At 44.0% G+C, this 25,000-nt stretch overlaps 1 protein-coding gene and 1 pseudogene across 7 annotated transcripts in view; one reads left to right on the top strand and one right to left on the bottom strand.

Moving 5' to 3' along the window:
* LOC115157240 (coiled-coil domain-containing protein 85C-B) overlaps positions 1-9,081 on the top strand; it is a 108,323-nt gene extending 99,242 nt beyond the window's left edge. For 5 of the 7 annotated variants that reach the window (XM_029705451.1, XM_029705777.1, XM_029705696.1 and 2 more), the window contains 3 exons: positions 912-1,007; positions 1,272-1,373; positions 4,687-9,081. In XM_029705451.1, the coding sequence (XP_029561311.1) occupies positions 912-1,007; positions 1,272-1,373; positions 4,687-4,776 (288 nt within the window). In that variant the 3' untranslated portion in view covers positions 4,777-9,081. The remainder of the gene's footprint in view (positions 1-911; positions 1,008-1,271; positions 1,374-4,686) is intronic. The other 2 variants (XR_003868439.1, XR_003868425.1) reach the window with 2 other exon arrangements.
* Positions 9,082-9,740: 659 nt separating this feature from the next.
* The window catches only part of LOC115157177 (cyclin-K-like), a 15,313-nt pseudogene continuing 53 nt past the window's right edge, over positions 9,741-25,000 (bottom strand).

Genomic DNA, 25,000 nt, shown 5'->3' with positions numbered 1-25,000 from the left:
AAGCCTTACCCAGCAAGGAATAGAACCGATATCTGGCCCAGCACAGCAGTTCTGCTGACACATCTCACACACTGGGTTTCACCAGTACAGCAGTTCTGCTGACACATCTCACACACTGGGTTTCACCAGTACAGCAGTTCTGCTGACACATCTCACACAGTGGGTTTCACCAGTACAGCAGTTCTGCTGACACATCTCACACAGTGGGTTTCACCAGTACAGCAGTTCTGATAACACGCCTCCCCACCAGACTAACTGGGTTTTTCTCCTCTCAGGGAACGGTTGGTCGCCTCCCCACCAGACTAACTGGGTTTTTCTCCTCTCTCAGGGCACGGTTGGTCGCCTCCCCACCAGACTAACTGGGTTTTTCTCCTCTCTCAGGGAACGGTTGGTCGCCTCCCCACCAGACTAACTGGGTTTTTCTCCTCTCTCAGGGCACGGTTGGTCGCCTCCCCACCAGACTAACTTGGTTTTTCTCCTCTCTCAGGGCACGGTTGGTCGCCTCCCCACCAGACTAACTGGGTTTTTCTCCTCTCTCAGGGAACGGTTGGTCGCCTCCCCACCAGACTAACTGGGTTTTTCTCCTCTCTCAGGGCACGGTTGGTCGCCTCCCCACCAGACTAACTTGGTTTTTCTCCTCTCTCAGGGCACGGTTGGTCGCCTCCCCACCAGACTAACTGGGTTTTTCTCCTCTCTCAGGGCACGGTTGGTCGCCTCCCCACCAGACTAACTGGGTTTTTCTCCTCTCTCAGGGCACGGTTGGTCGCCTCCCCACCAGACTAACTGGGTTTTTCTCCTCTCTCAGGGCACGGTTGGTCGCCTCCCCACCAGACTAACTGGGTTTTTCTCCTCTCTCAGGGAACGGTTGGTCGCCTCCCCACCAGACTAACTGGGTTTTTCTCCTCTCTCAGGGCACGGTTGGTCGCCTCCCCACCAGTGAGTCAACCCCGGTAACAGGCTACCTGTCCTGTGTTCAGAAACCAGAGTCTGTGGTCCACGCTATGAAGGTATGACAACTTGACATTATCTCTCACACAGACTTGGGTTCAAATACATGTGTATTTGTGGATCTGTTTTTTTAAATTCTTTTCTCCGTGTATTTGATTTATTTTAAAATACACAGCCCAAAACAAGGATTTTTATTTGAGCATCCATTGTATCTGCAGGACTAGGTTGTTGTTGATGATGTGTTGTGAGAGACCGCTGCTTTAAACAATGAATCACATTGATTCACTAACTTGGTTTCATGATCATATGCCTGATTGTACCAGGTGTTGGAGGTGCATGAGAACCTGGATAAGAAGCAGGGGCCAGAGGACTACGAGGAGGATCTGAGTGAGAAGGAGAAGGCCATCGTCAGAGAGATGTGTAATGTAAGGAGTCTTTTCTTTCTCCTTCTCTCTCTCTTTTCATCTGTCTCTCTCACCTGATGCGTTATTAGTACAGGTAGGAACATGAGTATTGGTCTTCTGGGTCTTGTAACTACATTGCCTTGGCCTATTTTGCTCAGAGCTATGAAGCACTAGGAGGAACTGTAGCTTTGTTGTACAGAGTCTCTCTCTCTCACTCGCTCGGTGTGTCTCTGTCCCATCCTGCAGCAGTGTTCTAATTGGAGTGTGTTGTTCCTCTGTGTCTCTGTTCCATCCTGCAGCAGTGTTCTAATTGGAGTGTGTTGTTCCTCTGTGTCTCTGTCCCATCCTGCTGCAGTGTTCTAATTGGAGTGTGTTGTTCCTCTGTGTCTCTGTCCCATCCTGCAGCAGTGTTCTAATTGGAGTGTGTTGTTCCTCTGTGTCTCTGTCCCATCCTGCAGCAGTGTTCTAATTGGAGTGTGTTGTTCCTCTGTGTCTCTGTCCCATCCTGCAGCAGTGTTCTAATTGGAGTGTGTTGTTCCTCTGTGTCTCTGTTCCATCCTGCAGCAGTGTTCTAATTGGAGTGTGTTGTTCCTCTGTGTCTCTGTTCCATCCTGCAGCAGTGTTCTAATTGGAGTGTGTTGTTCCTCTGTGTCTCTGTTCCATCCTGCAGCAGTGTTCTAATTGGAGTGTGTTGTTCCTCTGTGTCTCTGTCCCATCCTGCAGCAGTGTTCTAATTGGAGTGTGTTGTTCCTCTGTGTCTCTGTTCCATCCTGCAGCAGTGTTCTAATTGGAGTGTGTTGTTCCTCTGTTCCATCCTGCAGCAGTGTTCTAATTGGAGTGTGTTGTTCCTCTGTGTCTCTGTCCCATCCTGCAGCAGTGTTCTAATTGGAGTGTGTTGTTCCTCTGTGTCTCTGTCCCATCCTGCAGCAGTGTTCTAATTGGAGTGTGTTGTTCCTCTGTGTCTCTGTTCCATCCTGCAGCAGTGTTCTAATTGGAGTGTGTTGTTCCTCTGTGTCTCTGTCCCATCCTGCAGCAGTGTTCTAATTGGAGTGTGTTGTTCCTCTGTGTCTCTGTTCCATCCTGCAGCAGTGTTCTAATTGGAGTGTGTTGTTCCTCTGTGTCTCTGTTCCATCCTGCAGCAGTGTTCTAATTGGAGTGTGTTGTTCCTCTGTGTCTCTGTCCCATCCTGCAGCAGTGTTCTAATTGGAGTGTGTTGTTCCTCTGTGTCTCTGTTCCATCCTGCAGCAGTGTTCTAATTGGAGTGTGTTGTTCCTCTGTGTCTCTGTCCCATCCTGCAGCAGTGTTCTAATTGGAGTGTGTTGTTCCTCTGTGTCTCTGTTCCATCCTGCAGCAGTGTTCTAATTGGAGTGTGTTGTTCCTCTGTGTCTCTGTCCCATCCTGCAGCAGTGTTCTAATTGGAGTGTGTTGTTCCTCTGTGTCTCTGTTCCATCCTGCAGCAGTGTTCTAATTGGAGTGTGTTGTTCCTCTGTTCCATCCTGCAGCAGTGTTCTAATTGGAGTGTGTTGTTCCTCTGTGTCTCTTTTCCATCCTGCAGCAGTGTTCTAATTGGAGTGTGTTGTTCCTCTGTTCCATCCTGCAGCAGTGTTCTAATTGGAGTGTGTTGTTCCTCTGTGTCTCTGTTCCATCCTGCAGCAGTGTTCTAATTGGAGTGTGTTGTTCCTCTGTGTCTCTGTTCCATCCTGCAGCAGTGTTCTAATTGGAGTGTGTTGTTCCTCTGTGTCTCTGTTCCATCCTGCAGCAGTGTTCTAATTGGAGTGTGTTGTTCCTCTGTGTCTCTGTCCCATCCTGCAGCAGTGTTCTAATTGGAGTGTGTTGTTCCTCTGTGTCTCTGTTCCATCCTGCAGCAGTGTTCTAATTGGAGTGTGTTGTTCCTCTGTGTCTCTGTTCCATCCTGCAGCAGTGTTCTAATTGGAGTGTGTTGTTCCTCTGTGTCTCTGTTCCATCCTGCAGCAGTGTTCTAATTGGAGTGTGTTGTTCCTCTGTGTCTCTGTTCCATCCTGCAGCAGTGTTCTAATTGGAGTGTGTTGTTCCTCTGTGTCTCTGTCCCATCCTGCTGCAGTGTTCTAATTGGAGTGTGTTGTTCCTCTGTTCCATCCTGCAGCAGTGTTCTAATTGGAGTGTGTTGTTCCTCTGTGTCTCTGTCCCATCCTGCTGCAGTGTTCTAATTGGAGTGTGTTGTTCCTCTGTGTCTCTGTTCCATCCTGCAGCAGTGTTCTAATTGGAGTGTGTTGTTCCTCTGTGTCTCTGTCCCATCCTGCAGCAGTGTTCTAATTGGAGTGTGTTGTTCCTCTGTGTCTCTGTCCCATCCTGCAGCAGTGTTCTAATTGGAGTGTGTTGTTCCTCTGTGTCTCTGTCCCATCCTGCAGCAGTGTTCTAATTGGAGTGTGTTGTTCCTCTGTGTCTCTGTCCCATCCTGCAGCAGTGTTCTAATTGGAGTGTGTTGTTCCTCTGTGTCTCTGTCCCATCCTGCAGCAGTGTTCTAATTGGAGTGTGTTGTTCCTCTGTGTCTCTGTTCCATCCTGCAGCAGTGTTCTAATTGGAGTGTGTTGTTCCTCTGTGTCTCTGTTCCATCCTGCAGCAGTGTTCTAATTGGAGTGTGTTGTTCCTCTGTGTCTCTGTTCCATCCTGCAGCAGTGTTCTAATTGGAGTGTGTTGTTCCTCTGTGTCTCTGTTCCATCCTGCAGCAGTGTTCTAATTGGAGTGTGTTGTTCCTCTGTGTCTCTGTTCCATCCTGCAGCAGTGTTCTAATTGGAGTGTGTTGTTCCTCTGTTCCATCCTGCAGCAGTGTTCTAATTGGAGTGTGTTGTTCCTCTGTGTCTCTGTTCCATCCTGCAGCAGTGTTCTAATTGGAGTGTGTTGTTCCTCTGTGTCTCTGTTCCATCCTGCAGCAGTGTTCTAATTGGAGTGTGTTGTTCCTCTGTGTCTCTGTTCCATCCTGCAGCAGTGTTCTAATTGGAGTGTGTTGTTCCTCTGTGTCTCTGTTCCATTGTGGAGTAGTGTTCTAATTGGAGTGTGTTGTTCCTCTGTGTCTCTGTTCCATTGTGGAGTAGTGTTCTAATTGGAGTCTTTTATAAGAGGCTCCCGCAGCCCAACTGTCAGAGCAATTAATCTATCTGAGGGGGCAGGAAAAAGAGCAGAGCATTCTCCTCTCCTCAGCGCCCTCCATTATTCAAAGCCTTCACCTCCTCCCTCCATCTCAGAGAGAGAGAGAGAGACCCTGGGTCCTCTCATCTCACATGCAGAGAGATTCTACCAGGGGTTCAGTTAGTGAAAGACCAAGTGAGGACATAACCCTTTTGTTTGTGTTTTCCAGGTGGTGTGGAGAAAGCTGGGCGACGCAGCAGGAGCTAAGCCGTCCATCAGACAGCATCTCTCTGGCAACCAGTTCAAAGGCCCTCTGTAGTCCACAGCAACCAGAGAGGAAGACTAACTAACTATGCTGACCTGACCACCTCCACTCCTACTGCCTACACTACTCATAACACCCTGCTCCCACTGACTACAGTTCCCATCACCCACTATTCCCCTGGGATATGGCTTTTTGTCCAGATGGGATGCAGCTTTTGTCAAAATTGACTTTTTGTAGCAGGTTCGAACTTCCGCAGCAGGATAATTAACGTAGCATGTTAGAATTACATTTAGGTTAGCTAAAATGCAACAAATCCACTTTTGGCGTTAATTTTGACAAGAGCTGTATCCCTTCTAGATATGACCTGTTATATATGACTGGACAACCCAGGAAAAGCACAGAATGGATATCTCCGTCTCTCACCTAGCCACTACATGCTAACTCCCCGTACACACATTTAGTTTGAACTTCCAGTGTTGTTGAGAACTGGCAGCTACTTTCACGTATTTGCCATTTTCCTCGTATTATTGATTTGGGGATAGACAGTTTACATAGTGCTCAAGATTATTTCATAACTCTCCTGGGCCTGGTTTCTTGATAGAGATGGAACTTCGGCTTACGACTGTTTTAACCATGCATCTTTCCTACAACGGCCCAAGATATAACATGCGTTTCCCAAAATGCCACACAGAGAGAACATTCGCTAAGTGCCTTCGTTGGAGCATGTTTCACACGGTGGTAGGATCGAACGAAAGGCAGCGCTGCTCTCTGATCAGCTTTCTTCCAGTCAAATCTTACCTTAACGTTAGAATTATTCCACAATACTAACGATGGATCAGCTACCTAGAGAGATATTATCACCTATGGCTGCAAATATTGAGGCGGCTTAATCTAATGCCTACCTTATAATAAGGAGATTGATCAAGATGTGGAACATCACTGTGCACATGTTAGGCTACACATCATTCAATATAATGAGGCAAAAATTGCAGACAGTAGCCAAATAGTAAAATAAAAACTAAATTGAATGAACATGAAATTGCTTTCAGTATCGTTGAAATACAATTATATGTTATATTCTGTAGGTAGACATCTTTATCTTTTAATGCAGTCATCTCAGTTTTCATTTGAAGCATCTTTTTACCCTTCGCTTGTTTGTAACAGTTGCAAAGACATTGGAAACTTTGTATTTGTAGTCAACTTCATCGGTCACAGAGAGACGGATAAACATCTTGATTCTTTGTTTAGTGGAGGTCTTCTGTGTATAAAGTGACACGGTAGGGAAAAATCGTATCTAACGACGCACTTCACACCGTTCACACACCGAACGGTCTGATGCAGTCAGTAATTAACAAGCGTTTTCAAGTACAATTTTAGTAACGATGATTTTGGGAAACAGCTCTGCAATTTAACGATGCTCCTACGAAGTTACTAACGATGAACTTAGCCTTAAGATGCTCTTGGGAAACCGGACCCTGTTGTTTTGTTTTATGCTGAAAAGAAACCCAGATGAGCTCTATAAGAAGTCCCCTAGAAAAGTGTCACTTTAAACCAGTAGAGCTGCATGGTTACTATAGCAGGGCTTCAGGTAGAGCTGCATGGTTACTATAGCAGGGCTTCAGGTAGAGCTGCATGGTTACTATAGCAGGGCTTCAGGTAGAGCTGCATGGTTACTATAGCAGGGCTTCAGGTAGAGCTGCATGGTTACTATAGCAGGGCTTCAGGTAGAGCTGCATGGTTACTATAGCAGGGCTTCAGGTAGAGCTGCATGGTTACTATAGCAGGGCTTCAGGTAGAGCTGCATGGTTACTATAGCAGGGCTTCAGGTAGAGCTGCATGGTTACTATAGCAGGGCTTCAGGTAGAGCTGCATGGTTACTATAGCAGAGCTTCAGGTAGAGCTGCATGGTTACTATAGCAGGGCTTCAGGTAGAGCTGCATGGTTACTATAGCAGGGCTTCAGGTAGAGCTGCATGGTTACTATAGCAGGGCTTCAGGTAGAGCTTCATGGTTACTATAGCAGGGCTTCAGGTAGAGCTGCATGGTTACTATAGCAGGGCTTCAGGTAGAGCTGCATGGTTACTATAGCAGGGCTTCAGGTAGAGCTGCATGGTTACTATAGCAGGGCTTCAGGCTGGGGCAACGTTGGGATAAAAAAAAAAATCCCCAAACGTAACGATGTGATAACATGAGATATGGTTTGATAGTACGTTTTGGGTTACAAGTGTCTCGTATGCACAGATCTAGGATCAGCTTCACTCTCCTTCAACCCTGATCTTGAGCATTTAGAGGTCACATACAGAACTGACTGTGGATCAGCGTCATCCCACTCCTTCATAGTACTTCCCATTAAAACCCAGGTAGCTTCTCTGTCAGTTTTGTCTCTCTGGTTGATTAGCATAATTAGCATTAGAATAATTATCGTTAGCATCCAAAGTGTTAATTTGTGTTACCCACTGTGACGTACATACCTAGCGCCCTATGCTCATAAGAGATGTCTATTATTAACACAAAACTAGAGATCACCTTTAAAACTTGTGTAAAATATGTATAAAGCCATAGCATTACTGTTGTTATCGTTTATTTAGACTCTTTTATTACTCTAGGTTGACCATGTGATAAAACTGACTGTTTTATGGGTTTTATGTTTTACAAAAGCACACAGCCGAACCTTAAATAGAGCTGTTTCTATGGTAACCACTCATATTTTTACTGTGTTTTGGTGAAACAAATTATTATTTTATCTCTTCAAACGCATCAAGGCCATTTGGAATCGAAACTGCCTCAGCCAAGAGTCAATGGAGTGATCTTATTTTTTGAGGAAATAGTTGTTTTTTAAATGACTAAAATGTACAACTTTGTGTCTGCTCCAAGACAATCATATTTCTCAGGTTGGGAAATAACGAGAACTTTACCCCAACTCTTCTTCTGTGACTCTCTGAAGACTGGATGGTTTGTAGTCATTCTTTCCCTTGGTCAGGCTGCCTGCGTATACTGTAGTTCTCTAACGGACTGAGGACACCTGCTTAATACAGGGTTGGAGACTGCTGAACATTCATGCTGCATTCATTTCATATGAAATAATGTTTCAGAAATATTCTGTGAAACTTAAAAGGCTTTTATGCCACTGTCATAAAGGGAAGATCAGACTAATTTGGCTATCTATTGTAATAACTAATCAAACTACTGTACAACACTATTTTTATTGAAAGCTACAAAATAAATGGAATGGTTTATATTTTCCAATTAGCATAATATGAATTAGGCTTTTTAGCCATGGTGAATCCAGCAGATTAGTTTCAGCAGTGAACTGTGCATGTTTTGTAAAAGTAATTTCTGTTGGAATGTGAGAAAGAGCAAGTCTTCCCTTAGATGTTTTTCGATACATTTTAACGAGTTATACCATGACGAAGTCAGATGAAATAAGTACTGTTATGATCAAACTGTTCAAGGCTATTTATTGCCATGTGTTTAGATAGGGCTGCCATGTGATTGGCCTGTTTATGATTTTAACCTATCAGGAGATTTTGGTTGCTATCCAAGTCTTTTGATTGGGTAATTGGTTAATAAGTCAGTGATTGACAGCTCAACCTCTCCTGACACTTGTATTTCTTGTTCCTAATTAGAACATCATTGAGGCTTCAGACTGTACAATCTTACGGTTCCACCTCGGTTCTCGCTAATGGGTTCTAGTACAAAAAAGAAAATCAAAGAATCGATTTTTTTGAAGTGTCCTTTTTTCTAGAACAACTGATTTGTAGCCATGAGAGGAGATGATTTGTAATATTCTTCAGTCTGGCATTTTGTGCCATGTTTTTCTCTGCATGGGAGTTTGATTTGGAACCTGTGTTTTTAATGCGACTTGTGTATGTGCTAAACCAGAAGACATGATGAACCTAGTATGCATATGAAATATCACCATATTCCCTAGTGCAGGGGTTTCCCAAACTCAAACCGGCTGCACGGTTTGTTTACCGTAGCACTACACAGCTGATTCAAATAACCAACTCAGAATCAATTATTTGAATCAGCTGTGTAGTGCAAAGGCAAAACCCAAAACGTGTACCAGGGGGGCACCAGAACCGAGTTTGAGAAACCCTACCCTAGTGCATTACTTTTGACCACAGCGTTGTGCTGAACCTAGACAAAAGTGTTGCACTATATAGGGAACAGGGTGCCATTTCAGACACAAACCTAATGTTAATGCTAACTATTCCTGTAGTTACTAGCATTACTGTAAAGTAAGTGTTTTTTCATGAATTTAGCTGAGATCAGACAGATATTCTAAAAGGATTAGTAAATGTACTAGGCCACTTTGAGATGATTTTGGAGGAAAGAAAATAAACAAGTGATTACTTTCTTTGTGGTTCTGTGTCTTCTCTGAGTTAATGTGGGAGGAAACGCTGACTTGAGCCCACTGATTAACACTGAACACATACGATCCCTTCTGTACTGAAGAACTGACAGGGTGGCAGGTAGCCTAGCGGTTAAGAGAGTTGGGACAGTAACTGAAAGGTTTCTGGTTCGAACCCATGACTTGACCATGTGAAATCTGTCAATGTGCCCTTGAGCAAGGCACGATACCCTAATTGCTCATGTCAGTCTCTGGAAAAGAGCTTCTGCTAAATGATAAAATAAAATGAATGCAGAACTTGAGCAAATCTGCCCTCTGCTGGTAAAGCGATTGAATGTGCTGTATTTTGCTGAGAAAACAATAACATTTCAAAGTGGATTAAAGGTATTGGGGAAAACAAAGTTAACACAGGTACAGTTTAAGCCACTGGTCAGTAAATGTGTGGTTGTGGTGAGGGGTGTCAGTAGACAAAACAGTTAAACTGATTGTTAGTAAGGTCATGACCTGTAAATCAGACAATTTGAACCTGACCTTAATGCTGTCAAGAACAAACACTGTTCTGAACAAACACACACCACTAGCCTCAATCACCAGGAGTCCGCACACGATGAAACAGTCTAGGCAGTATGGTAACACATACTAGACTAATTCAACACAGACAACACTAGTTTATACTTTCTATTTTATTATCCCGAGTGCCTGTGAGACACAAGCAAGTGTGGGTGTGAAGGGAGGGAGGGAGAACGCAATTGTCTTAAAGTAAAGCCTGATTAACTAAGGATATGAGCTGTGTAAAAAGACCTAGTAACTTTATCATGTACAAACACAGTCCTGCCTGTCCAGGGTCCACTGGCTGTTCACAGACAGATATGAGTTACTGATGTCTTTCAGCTCATGATTAACAGTGGAAGTGCTATTACTGATATAATACAGGTTACATCCAGTCCAACCAATATTCACACAGCTAAATAAAAAGACAAATGTGTTTGGTATTTTCTTCGATAAACCCAACTTGTTCTCCACACACATACACACAGGGTAAAGTTATCACAGTACTGAAAATATATCCTTTTTCGATGCAGACTAAAAAATTAAAGCAAAACCAAGCAGGTTTTATAGCATCATTCGAACCTTCAGTCTAAATATAAATTGTATTTCCTTTCAGTGCGTCTCAAAATATGTTCAACCGTGTCAAGACTTCAATATTATCTTCCTCGTCTTTCTCAAAAGGAACCACTTGGAATGTGGAAGTGATAGAATCTCTACAGAATAGCAGGACAGATTCCAGGGATTTGTAACCTTTACATGTCTGGGATTCCACAAGCAGCCAAGACACTGTAGAACAACAGACATGGCTCTCTGAGGTAAAATCCTTTGTTTGTTGACATCTCCAGTGGACTCCAGGGTTGTATTCATTAGGACACAGTGTATCAAACAGTTTTGCAACAGAAACGAAAATTAGCATTTCTTATTGGACAAGTGCAGGTAGTCCCTCAGTAGTCAGTTTCTTCCGTTTGGTGACTAATGAACACGACCCAGCTAAAGTTCTGCACAACAGGGAGTGTACTGTTAGCTTCAGACATCCCTCTACTTCTCTCTCTTTCCCTCTCTCCTCCACCACTCCTCCTTTCATCTCATCCATCCCCCACGGTTCATTGGCATGCCAGGGGGTGGCAGGGGCACCTGGGGCTGGCCTGGCGGTGGAGGGTACCCCCCAGGAGGCATGCCCATCCCCGGAGGTGGCCCCCTGTGTCCTGGGGGCATGCGTGGAGGGGGGTACTCAGGGTAGTTGTAGCCTGGTGGAGGGTAGGCCGGGGAGGGAGGGGGAAGGTTGGGGGGTGGGTAGGCGCTGGGTGGGGGTCCTGGGGGTGGGGCGTTAGGGTAAACGTGAGGGTGATAGGGCATGGGGGGGGCCGTAGTTGGGGGGCATGGGGGCGTAGGACGGTTCCCCTGTCTTCATTATAGACTGAAGGCTCTGGAAGCCTTCCCCTGACATGTAGGAGCTAGAGGTGGACATTCCCATGATGTAACTAGAGGGAGGAGGAGGAGGGGGGCGGTGGGGCAGGGGAGGGGGGTGGTGGGGGGGTGGCGCGTGAGACGGGGGAGGGGGAACGGGCTCGCTACCCGCGGCTGGCTCAGCTTCAGGAGGCACTGGAGGAGCCTTATGATCTGAGAGGAGAGAGAAGAGAGAGAGAGAAGAGGGGAAAGAGAGAGAGAGAGAGAAGAGGGGAAAGAGAGAGAGAGAGAAAGAGGGGAAAGAGAGAGAGAAAGAGAGAGAGAGAGAGAGAGAGAGAGAGAGAGAGAGAGAGAGAAAGAGAGAAGTGAAGTAAGGTCATTTCCACTAAACACAATCCTAATCATAGGGCTGAAAGCTTTGACATTCCTGTTCAACGAGACAGCCCTTTAGAGACCCAACTGTCACTTTAAAACTGTAAAGAATTCCTAGTAATCCCATAGATAGACTACACACTTCCTGTGAAGTGCTCATTAACAAGTTGAAGCAGTAATCAGATTGGTCTGAGGGCAGGAGGTAAGGAGAGGGTGGTCTGTTCTGACTGGACTGTTAGTTACATAACCAGGATTCTAAGAAGGCCCGTTGTGCTCGAAGCAGCCTCTCACTAAAACCATGGCCATCAATAAAACCAGACAAAATAAAGATGCCATGACAACAGGCCAGATTCTCTCTGAGGGGATACAGATGATCACTAGCTACTGCTGTTATGATGAGTAACCTACTGAGAAGTACGACACTCACCAGGCAGCGGTTGAGAAGCGGGCAGAGGGGGCACAGGGCTCTCCAACCGTGGAATCTTAGAACCTACTTGTTCTGGAGGTTTGGGTTCCTCTTTTGGAGAGCTCTGACAAAACAGAAATAAAGAATAATCTGCTGCTTCAAGCAGGCACACACGTTCAACTTTAGACCACTTGAGGAATGAAAACTACCAACTACACATAAGCTGTTGTCGGGGGTTATCTGTTAGGGTTGGGCAGTACCCACATTGTCATACCGTCAATGTACCATACCAGGGTGCATGGTATTACAGAATGTGCACACAGGGGGGCGCCATTACGCACAAAACTATTTAGGCAACAGGGATCTTGATCCAGGAGGGGTTTGAATGGCTCTGCTGTGACCATGAAGCATGATCTTAACATAGAGCCACTTAGTTAGCAGGTTAGCAAACCAGATGCATAGCTGGAGCCCAGAGCTGGATATCATTTATTTCACACATCTTAGATTTCTTATACTTAACTTAGTTATAAATCATACTGTCAGTATTTCTAAATATACCGTTTATACCGTTTATGTGCCTGTCTATTACCTATTGTGTTAGTCATGGATACTACTCAGACACATTCAATAATTAAACATTAATGATCCACAGAAAATGAAATTGCATTTGTCACCAGCTGACAAATACAAAGACACACTACCATCACTCACATGTGGGCGTTTCGGATGGTGTGGGGGGCTGCCTTGGGGGGAGTTCCTCTTGGGTGGAGGGGGTAGTGGGACACCCCCTGGAGGCTGGGGGGGTCCTCTCTGCTTGGTCTCCTGCTCCAGACCCGGGGGGATGGGGGTCTTCCCCTGGGAGTACAGGTCTAGGATCTGGTGACAGATGTCTAGGACGAGATGACAGCAGTGGACAGGGGTTAGGTATGATGTGCCTGTACAGATTGGACAGAGATAGTTGTTTTCATTTCTCCTAGATGCTGATTAGCGTTAAGGGATGAATAGGAACATGAGCAGAACTTGTAACCATTACACCATACGTATATAAGTAGGGATAAAGTCACTATGCAACATGATAAACAGTAGCAGTAGTGTATGTGATAATTCAAAAGAGTTGGTGCAAAAAGGGTCAATGCAGGTAGTCCGGGTAGCTATTTGGTTAACTATTTATGGCAGGCTCATGGCATGGGGGTAGAAGCTGTTCAGGGTCCTGTTCGTTCCAGACTTGGTGCATCGGTACCGCTTGCCATGTGGTAGTAGAGAGAAGAGTCTATGACTGTGATGGCTGGGGTCTGACAATTATTAGGGCCTTCCTCTGACACCGCCTGGTATAGAGGTCCTGGATGGCAGGGAGCTCAGCCCCAGTGTTGTACAGATCATATATGTTTTATTTAATTTAATTGAACCTTTAACTAGGCAAGTCAGTTTAAGGACAAATTCTTATTCACAATGGACGGCCTACCGGAGGAACAGTGGGTTAACTGCCTTGTTCAAATCAAATTTTATTTGTCACTTACACATGGTTAGCAGATGTTAATGCGAGTGTAGCAAAATGCTTGTGCTTCTAGTTGCGACCATGCAGTAATATCTAACAAGTAATCTAACCTAACAATTTCACAACTACCTTATACACACACACGTAAAGGAATGAATAAGAATATGTACATAAAAAGATATGAATGAGTGATTGCATAGGCAAGATGCAGTAGATGGTATAGAGTACAGTATATACATATGAGATGAGTAATGTAGGGTATGTAAACATTATATAAAGTGGCATTGTTTAAAGTGGCTAGTGATACATTTATTACATCAATTTTTCATTATTAAAGTGGCTGGAGTTGAGTCAGTATGTTGGCAGCAGCCACTCAATGTTAGTGATGGCTGTTTAACAGTCTGATGGCCTTGAGATAAAAGCTGTTTTTCAGTCTCTCGGTCCCAGCTTTGATGCACCTGTACTGACCTCGCCTTCTGGATGATAGCGGGGTGAACAGGCAGTGGCTCGGGTGGTTGCTGTCCTTGATGATCTTTTTGGCCTTCCTGTGACATCGGGTGGTGTAGGTGTCCTGGAGAGCAGGTAGTTTGCCCCCGGTGATGCGTTGTGCAGACCGCACCACCTTCTGGAGAGCCTTACGGTTATGGGCGGAGCAGTTGCCGTACCAGGCGGTGATACAGCCCGACAGGATGCTCTCGATTGTGCATCTGTAAAAGTTTGTGAGTGTTTTTGGTGACAAGCCGAATTTCTTCAGCCTTCTTCAGTCGATGTAGATATGGGGGTGCTCCCTCTGCTGTTTCCTGAAGTCCACGATCATCTCCTTTGTTTTGTTGACATTGAATGTGAGGTTATTTTCCTGACACCACACTCCGAGGGCCCTCACCTCCTCCCTGTAGGCCGTCTCGTCGTTGTTGGTAATCAAGCCTACCACTGTAGTGTCGTCTGCAAACTTGATGACTGAGTTGGAGGCATGCATGGCTAAGCAGTCATGTGTGAACAGGGAGTACAGGAGAGGGCTGAGAACACACCCTTGTGGGGCCCCAGTGTTGAGGATCAGCGGGGTGGAGATGTTGTTACCTACCCTCACCACCTGGGGTGGCCCGTCAGGAAGTCCAGGACCCAGTTGCACAGGGCGGTGTTGAGACCCAGGGTCTCGAGCTTAATGATGAGTTTGGAGGGTACTATGGTGTTAAATGCTGAGCTATAGTCGATGAACAGCATTCTTACATAGGTATTCCTCTTGTCCAGATGGGTTAGGGCAGTGTGCAGTGTGATTGCGTCATCTGTGGACCTATTGGGGCGGTAAGCAAATTGGAGTGGGTCTAGGGTGTCAGGTAGGGTGGAGGTGATATGGTCCTTGACTAGTCTCTCAAAGCACTTCATGAGACTAGTCAAGGACCATATCACCTCCACCCTACCTGACACCCTAGACCCATTCCAATTTGCTTACCGCCCCAATAGGTCCACAGACGACGCAATCACACTTAGGGGCAGAACGACAGATTTTTACCTTGTCAGATCGGGGACTCGATCCTGCAACCTTTCGGTTACTGGCCCAATGCTCTAACCACTAGGATACCTGCCGCCCCAGATGCCAAGCAGTTGCCATACCAAGCAGTGATGCAGCCGGTCAAGATGCTTTAAAAATAGTGCAAGACTGGGCTTTCGGGAGTCCCCGTCTTAAAATGTGTGTCAGGGAAGTGTAACAATGCAAAGAGACGAAGACGTAACCTTGACGTCATACCTTCTAGCAGCTCCACTGGGACGTCCTGGACAAACTGCTCCCACCATCGCCGGGAAGACTGCTTGGACGTCCACTCCTGGATGTCAAACTTACACAGCCGTCCAGCCAGGTACATGACTGCTACAGCTATGATCTCTGGCTCCCACTGCAGGGACAGCATGGTGCACAGGCTGGAGAGAGAGAGGTAGGAACAGAGAGAACCGTTTAGATGTGGAGCTAAATACAGTCCTACAATACTATTCAATGAACATTGTAAGATGAGAAGGTGACAGGAAACAGGAAATAAGGACTACTGTGTTATGTTTGGCTCACCTGTCGTTGACGAAGGTCCAGGCCATTTGCACCAGCTTCTGGACTTTGGTTTTGTCACCTAGAAAAAAAAAAAAGAAATGCTGTTTTTCACAATTGCATAAGAGGGACACATCATTGCCTGGTGTTGCCAAGACAGGACCTGGATGTTTTCAAGGTCAAAAAACATGATTCACTAGTGCTGTTTGGAGAGGAGACAGCTTATAGGATACTACTAACTACTTCAACATAAAGACTTGGAGATGACAGTTGGAAATGAAGTCAAACTAAGATAGAAACACCACCTTTCACACCTTTGAGCTGCTTGGCGTATCGCAGGAGGAACATGTAAGGGTGTTCCACTTGCAGGTCAAACTTGATCGTCTGTAGCAGGATCCTCTCTAGCACCATAACCTCTTCCTGTTGATGGCGAACATCCTATGATACAGCCCCGGACCCAAACAAGAGCGTAAAGTAAGGAAACACACAACTAACACACATTACTATCAAACCAAGCTGTGAACTGTGCTGAAAAGGACAATGTGAAAAGTATAGGCTATTAAACAAAATTCTTGCCAAAAACATAATTTTGTATATATTTTTTTATTTTTTTATTTTTTTATTTTATTTCACCTTTATTTAACCAGGTAGGCCAGTTGAGAACAAGTTCTCATTTACAATTGCGACCTGGCCAAGATAAAGCAAAGCAGTTCGACACATTCAACAACACAGAGTTCAGAACTTTTGTGAAGCATCACAGCATAGCTGAAAAATATATGACATAGAAATCCAAAATGGATGGTGTTAATAGATGGATGAGAGGGGTTGAATGGAGCTGAAGGGTGGGACTAATAAACAACAAGATAACAACTGTAAAACATACTGCGTCTGTAAAATGTATATAGGTTCAGGACTTCTGTGAAACAGCACAGTTAAAAATATATGGCAAATACAAATCAAACTGGATGGACATCAGAAATAGATGGGAGAGGTAGACTAAAAACAAAATATAACTATTGTAAAATAGATTGTGTCCGTTAAAAGTATATAGTGTGTATAACCAGGAAGTAAAAGCCTAAGTGTTGTTGTTCATTAGTTTACTCCAATTACGGGAGGGATGGAAGGGTGAGTGGAAAATAATAAAGGAAATATATTTTTTTTAAAGGTGTGTAATTATATATACTGTACACACACACACACAGAGTACCAGTCAAACATTTGGACACCTACTCATTCAAGGGGTTTTCATTATTTTTTACTATTTTCTACATTGTAGAATAATAGTGAAGAAATCAAAACTATGAAATAACACATATGGAATCATGCAGTAACCAAAAAGTGTTAAATCCAGATAGTCTATATTTGAGATTCTTCAAAGTAGCCACCCTTTGCCTTGTTCACAGCTTTGCATACTCTTGGCATTCTCTCAACCTGCTCCACGAGGTAGTCAACTGGAATGCATTTAAATTAACAGGTGTGCATTCTGCAGAGATACGCCATCCCATCTGGTTTGCACTTAAAGGGAGTATCATTTTCAAGAGGACAATGACCCAACAAACCTCCAGGCTGTGTAAGGGCTATTTGACCAAGAAGGAGAGTGATGACCTGCATCAGATGACCTGGCCTCCACAATCACACAACCTCAACCCAATTTAAATGGTTTAGGATGATTTGGACCGCAGAGTGAAGGAGAAGCAGCCAACAAGTGCTCAGCATAAGTGAGAACACCTTCAACACTGTTGGAAAAGCATTCCAGGTGAAGCTGGTTGAGAGAATGCCAAGCGTGTGCAAAGCTGTCAAAGGTTAAGGGTGGCTACTTTGAAGAATGTCAAATATATTTAGAATTGTTTAACACTTTTTTCGTTACTACATGGTTGCAGGTGTTATTTCATCGTTTTTATGTCTTCACTATTCTAAAATGTACAAAATAGTAAAAATAAAGAAAAACCCTTTAATGAGTGTGTCCAAACCTTTGACAGTTTATTTATTTATTTAACTTGGCAAGTCAGTTAAGAACAAATTCTTATTTACCATGACGGCCTACCAAAAGGCAAAAGGCCTCCTGCGGGGACGGGGGCTGGGATTAAAAATATATTTTTTACACGTATAGGACAAAACACACATCACAACAAGAGAGACAACACTACATAAAGAGAGACCCAAGGCAACAACATAGCAATGGCAGCAACACAACAACATGGTAGGAAGGGTACAAACATTATTGGGCACAGACAACAGCACAAAGGGCAAAAGGTAGAGACAACAATACATCACACAAAGCAGCCACAACTGTCAGTAAGAGTGTCCATGATTGAGTCTTTGAATGAAGAGATGGAGATAAAACTTCAGTTTGAGTGTTTGTTGCAGCTCGTTCCAGCCGCTAGCTGCAGCGAACTGAAAAGAGGAGCGGCCCAGGGATGTGTGTGCTTTGGGGACCTTTAACAGAATGTGACTGGCAGAACAGGTGTTGTATGTGGAGGGTGAGGGCTGCAGTATGTATCTCAGATAGGGGGGAGTGAGGCCTAAGAGGGTTTTATAAATAAGCATCAACCAGTGGGTCTTGTGATGGGTATAAAGAGATGACCAGTTTACAGAGGAGTATAGAGTGCAGTGATGTGTCCTATAAGGATCATTGGTGGCAAACTTGATGGCCGAATAGTAAAGAACATCTAGAAGCTCGAGAGCACCCTTACCTGACAATCTATAAATTATGTCTCCGTAATCTAGCATGGGTAGGATGGTCATCTGAATCAGGGTTAGCTTGGCAGCTGGGGTGGAAGAGGAGCGATTGCGATAGAGGAAACTAAGTCTAGATTTAACCTTAGCCTGCAGCTTTGATATGTGCTGAGAGAAGGACAGTGTACCGTCTAGCCATACTCCCAAGTACTTGTATGAGGTGACTACCTCAAGCTCTAAACCCTCAGGAGGTAGTAATCACAACGGTGGGGAAAGGGGCATTCTTCTTACCAAACCACATGACCTTTGTTTTGGAGGTGTTCAGAAGAAGGTTAAAGGCAGAGAACGCTTGTTGGACACTAAGAAAGTTTTGTTGTAGAGCGTTTAACACAAATTCCAGGGAGGGGCCAGTTGAGTATAAGATATAAATGGATGAGAGAGCTTCCTACTGCCTGAGCTGTTGTTGATGTAAATTGAGAAGAGCGTGGGGCCTAGGATCGAGCCTTGGGGTACACCCTTGGTGACAGGCAGTGGCTGAGACAGCAGATGTTCCGACTTTATACACCGCACTCAGTGAGACAGTTAGCAAACCAGGCAAAAGACCCCTCAGAGACACCAATACTTCTTAGCCTGCCCACAAGAATGAAATGGTCAACCGCAAGTATTCCCAAACTGGGGTACGCAGGTATTCCCCAGAGGTACGCACAGTACATTGTGGCTAGAAACTTCTAATATGGTGAGCTACCGAGTAGCCCCATACTATTGTGGAGGACTTAATTCTTCCTGTTGCCGCAGATATGGCTGGGACAATGCTGGGGGAAAAGGCCCAAAAAACTATACAGACAATGCCTTCATCAAACAACACTGTTTCACGATGCATCAATGACATGGCAGGAGATGTTTTGAAACAATTACTGCTTCGCATACAAGCCAGTGAATTCTATGCGTTACAGCTGGATGAGTCAACAGATGTGGCGGGCCTGGCACAGCTCCTGGTATATGTCCGCTACATTTATGGGGGGTCAATTAAGGAAGACATCCTCTTCTGCAAACCACTGGAAACCAGATGGACTTTGGTGGTCAAGATGTGTTGGTATCTGTACTGATAGCGCAAAAGCCATGACAGGGAGACATAGTAGAGTGATAACGCGCATGCAAGCAGTTGCTCCCGACGCCACTTGGTTACACTGCAGCATCCACCGAGAGGCTCTTGTTGCCAAGGGAATGCCTGACCGCTTGAAAGACATTTTGGACACTACGGTGAAAATGGTTAAAGCAAGGCCCCTGAGCTCTCGTGTAATTTCTGCATTATGCAATGACATGGGTAGCGACCATGTAACGTTTTTACAACATACAGAAGTGCGCTGGTTATGAAGGGGCAAAGTATTTACACGTTTTTTAATTGAGAGACGAGCTTAAACTTTTTACAGACCATAATTTTCACTTGTCTGACCGCTTGCATGAAGACGAGTTTCTCACATGACTGGCCTATCTGGGTGATGTTTTTTCACACCTGAATGATCTGAATCTAGGATTACAGGGACTCTCCGCAACTATATTCAATGAGCGGGACAAACTTGAGCCTGATTAAGAAGTTGGAGCTCTTCTCTGTCTGCATTAACAAGGACAACACACAGGTCTTTCCATCATTGTATGATTTTTTGTGTGCAAATTAACAAGCTTACGGACAATGTCAAGTGTGATATAGTGAAGCACTCGAGTGAGTTGGGTGCGCAATTATGCAGGTACTTTCCCGAAATGGACGACACAAACAACTGGATTTATTATCCCTTTCATGCCCTGCCTCCAGTCCACTTACCGATATCTGAACAAGAGAGCTTCATCGAAATTGCAACAAGCGGTTCTGTGAAAATTGAATTTAAATCAGAAGCCACTGACAGATTTCTGGATAGGTCTGCGCTCAGTTTCTTGCCTTGGCAAATCTCGCTGTTAAAACACGGATGCCCTTTGCAACCATGTACCTATGGGAGAGTGGATTCTCAGCCCTCACTAGCATGAAAACTAAATACAGGCACAGACTGTGTGGAAAATGATTTAAGACATTATCTCCACAACCCAACATTGCAGAGTTATGTGCATCCTTTCAAGCACACCCATCTCATTAACCTGTGGTGAGTTATTCATAATTTTTGATGAACAAATAAGATTTTATATGGAAGATGGCTAAATAAAGAGCCAAATTATTATTATTATTATGTTATTATTTGTGCCCTGGTCCTATAAGAGCTCTTGGTCACTTCCCACGAGCCGGGATATGACAAAAACTCACTCATTCTTATGTTTAATAAATGTATCATATAGTGTGTGTGTGTGTGTGTGTGTGTGTGTGTGTGTGTGTGTGTGTGTGTGTGGCAGGCTTACAATAATGGCAAAAAACATTTGAGTGCGCTCTGACCCTGGTGCTAGAGGGGGTACGCAGCTGGAGGTTGAATGTTTGAAGGGGTACGAGACTATAAAAAGTTTGAGAACCACTGGTCTACCGTGTCAAAAGCTTTGACCAAGTCAATAAAAATAGCACCACAATATTGCTTAGAATCAAGGGCAATGGTGACATCATTGAGGACCTTTAAGGTTGCACATCCATAACATGGGCGGAAACCAAATTGCATACCAGAGAGAATACTATAGACATCAATAAAGCCAGTCAGTTGATTATTGACAAGTTTTTCCAACACTTTTGATAAACAGGGCAAAATAGAAATTGGCCTATAACAGTTAGGATCAGTTTGATCTCCCCCTTTAAATAAAGGACGAACCGTGGCTGCCTTCCAAGCAATGGGAACCTCCCCAGAAAGGAGAGACAGGTTAAAGGTCAGAGATAGGCTTGGCGATGATAGGGGAAGCAACCTTAAAGAAGAAAGGGTCTAAATTATCTGACCCAAGTATATTTTTGGGGGTCAAGTTTAAGGAGCTCCTTTAGCACCTCGGACTCAGTGACTTCCTGCAGGGAGAAACTTTGTAGGGGGCAGGGGGAAAAGAGGGAGGAGCATCGGGGCTAGTCGCATTAGAAGGGGTGGGAGATGAGGAAATGTTGGACGGGCAAGAAGGCACGGCTGAGTCAAATAGGAATCCTGACTTAATGAAGTGGTGATTAAAGAGCTCAGCCATGTGCTTCTTGTCAGTAACGTAACAAAATGTGGAAAAAGTCAAGGGGTCTGAATACTTTCCGAAGGCAATGTGTATATAAACACACTACCAGTCAAAAGTTTTAGAACACCTACCGTAATTTCCGGACTATAAACCGCTACTTTTTTCCCACGCTTTGAACCTCGCGGCTTAAACAATGACGCGGCTAATATATGGATTTTTCCCGCTTTCAATTATTATTTTTTATTTTTTTTAAACATTCTGTGACGTGCTCAGTTTTTTGGCGGCATGAAGTTTTCATTAGACCAATGAAATTGCCGAACGGGTTAAGGTCAAACAACTTTTTTGTTTACTGTTTAGATTAAATCGAGCGCTCTCAAACTTCCCATCATTCTGATTACGGTAGTCATTTTGTCACCCTGATTCCTGGGGGCACAACAAAGTATTTGCAGCCACTCGACATCAGTGTAAATCGTGCATTTAAGGTGGCGCTCCGTGTTCAGCGGGAGGCTTGGATGACAAGTGGGGAGAAATCCTTCACTAAAACGGGCCGCATGCGAAGAGCAACTTATGGTCAGCCCTCCCTGTAGCTCAGTTGGTAGAGCATGGTGTTTTCAACACCAGGGTTGTGGGTTCGATTCCCACAGGGGGCCAGCACAGGAGAAGAAAAATGTATGAAATGTATGAGTTGTATGAAATGTATGCATTCACTACTGTAAGTCGCTCTGGATAAGAGCGTCTGCTAAATTACTAAAATGTAAAAAAAAATGTAATGTAATGTCAAGTCTGCCAGTGGGTCCTGACAGCGTGGATCATTGTCAAAAAATCCACTATCATCAACGGGTTTCGAAAGGCTGGACTGCTGCATGTTGAAGAGGGCTCAGCGGGGGATTTGCCTCCGGATGAAAGTGACGAAAGCGACAATGAAAACGATCCAATATCGGATGAAGCAATTCTGAGGCTATTCAACTCCGACACCGAAGGAGATGGTTTCAGTGGTTTCAGTGCACAGGAGGAGGAAGATAGTGACCAATGACTTTCTTGGTAGGCTACTGTTTACTGCTAATTTATTTTTTTTGTTACAAGCCGTGTTTCGTTAAAGCCTATTTATTTTTGTTACAAGCCGTGCTTCGTTAAAGCCTATTTATTTTTGTTACAAGCCGTGTTTCGTTAAAGCCTGTGTAAAGTTAATTTGTTTCAATGTACCGGTAGGCACCTGCAGCTTATAGACATGTGCGGCTTATTTATGTTCAAAATAATATATATTTTTTAAATTCAGTGGGTGCGGCTTATATTCAATAGTCCGGAAATTACGGTACTCATTCAAGGGTTTGAAACTATGAAATAACACATATGGAATCATGTAGTAAACAAAAAGTGTTAAACAAATCATGTGTTATTTCATAGTTTTGATGTCTTCACTATTATTCTACAATGTAGAAAATAGTCAATATAAAGCAAATAAAACACTTGAATGAGTAGGTGTTCTAAAACATTTGACCGATTGTGTATATATTTACAAAAATATATATGGGGGATTGGAAATGATGCGGACAATTAGATTGCAGCTTCCATCAACGTATCTGCAATATTAATGCTAATCTACCCCCTAAAAAATACAAAATATAAAATACAAAAAATAGCCTATTATCAAGCCAGCAGTTTGGTTCAGCACGTGTAGAAAGTGTACCAGTAAACATTGCAGTACTTCACTGTACCTACAAACAGAGGACAAAGGGAGAAGTGAATGAACTAAGACACATCTCACCTTTGGGTCGTCTCCAAACTGGGTAAACTGTACGTCGTTCAGTAAGCTCCGAGCCGTCTTGATGATGTCTTTACATTTCTTAGGAGTCTCCTCCACTTTCCCAGCCAGGAAGAGACAACACGCACCTGTCACCTGTAGATACACAGGTCTCACATGATTTAAAACCAAGATATTATGCAGTACCACCTGTCACCTGTAGATACACAGGTCTCACATGATTTAAAACCAAGATATTATGCAGTACCACCTGTCACCTGTAGATACACAGGTCTCACATGATTTAAAACCAAGATATTATGCAGTACCACCTGTCACCTGTAGATACACAGGTCTCACATGATTTAAAACCAAGATATTATGCAGTACCACCTGTCACCTGTAGATACACAGGTCTCACATGATTTAAAACCAAGATATTATGCAGTACCACCTGTCACCTGTAGATACACAGGTCTCACATGATTTAAAACCAAGATATTAGGCAGTACCACCTGTCACCTGTAGATACACAGGTCTCACATGATTTAAAACCAAGATATTATGCAGTACCACCTGTCACCTGTAGATACAGAGGTCTCACATGATTTAAAACCAAGATATTATGCAGTACCACCTGTCACCTGTAGATACACAATACACAGGTCTCACACTATTTAATACCAAGACATGAAGCAGTACCACCTGTCACCTGTAGATACACAATACACAGGTCTCACATGATTTAATACCAAGACATTAAGCAGTACCACCTGTCACCTGTAGATACACAGGTCTCACATGATTTAATACCAAGACATTAAGCAGTACCACCTGTCACCTGTAGATACACAAGTCTCACACGATTTAATACCAAGATATTAGGCAGTACCTCTAAGAATGCGCCACTGAGATTGAAGTTGACAACATGACCGTGTACAATTATTTTGATTGTTGAAGGCAAATTATTGTACAAGTGTAGCATCATTGTAAGTCGCTTTGGATAAGAGTTTCTGCTAAATGTAAAATGTGACAGGTTCAGTACACAACACAAAATTCTTTACCAAAATACTCACATATCTGGGGAACTGTTTGAAAGAGTGAAACATGTAGAAACGGTGGAAGTAGATGATACCTGTTGCCAAGGTGTCATAATGTCTGATGACTGAGTTAAGGCTGAAACTCGAGAAAGCCACAAAATCTCGCTAACTTTCTGACACCCAGAAAATGATCAACAAGATGAAGAGGCTATGATATGACTGTGTCAAACGTTGCGTGTAAAAGGATACAGTCCGAGTCTGGTCCCGACATCGAAGATGAACCGGGCCCCCTCCCTGCGGTACCGGGCCTCTGTGGCCGGGTCTAGGCCCTCAGACTGGGACGGGGTGTGGGCCAGGTCCTTCTTGTCCCAGTACCAGCATGGCTTGATATGGTCAAGGAAGGCCTGACCACTGGCGGGGTGGTTGTTTTCCTTCATCTGGTGAGAAGAGGATGATGGACCCGCTGAACTAGAAGACTGGCAAAGGAGGCGGATGAAAACGGGATGATTCACAGCGAAGACAGCATGAATTAATGGTGTAAAGTATTGTCATATATGATGAAGAAATCAGTTGCTAGTTAGCTGGCTAAACTTGTCATCTATCTTATTTTACAGTAGCTAGAAACTGTTTTGGAAGTTAAACTAATAAATAAGTCGTGGTAGTAGCCACTGAATTCATAATATTAAATGAACGTTTAAATGACCTAACTATAGCTACAGAGCTAGGTAGCTAACAGTTGTTTACGGATGAGGGGCATGGGAGAAATAACAGATTTGACAATATCTATTTGATCTCTCTGACCACAGTTGAAAGCTTGTGATAAATAACGTTGTTGTAAGCTAACGTTACCTAACTACCTTTCAGGCCGAAGTTGCAAGCTAGCTACTGTAGCTAACTAACTTGGTAAAACTAACTTCAGCTAACGTTAGCTAGCACTCCCTGACCGTTCAATCAATCCAAAACACACGCATGTCAAACGTAGGTTGTCTAAAATCTGAAAAGAAGGACGCTTACCTTTATCATGTAGGCTTTATAATGCGTAACAATATCAACAATCGATTAAATAATCGTTTTATATTTCGACTGAATTAGTCAC

This window comes from Salmo trutta, chromosome 1 (genome assembly GCF_901001165.1).
Source record: "Salmo trutta chromosome 1, fSalTru1.1, whole genome shotgun sequence".
NCBI classification, from domain to species: domain Eukaryota; kingdom Metazoa; phylum Chordata; class Actinopteri; order Salmoniformes; family Salmonidae; genus Salmo; species Salmo trutta.
The sequence above is the reverse complement of the archived record's forward strand: the minus strand, read 5'-3'. Positions and strand labels throughout refer to the sequence as shown.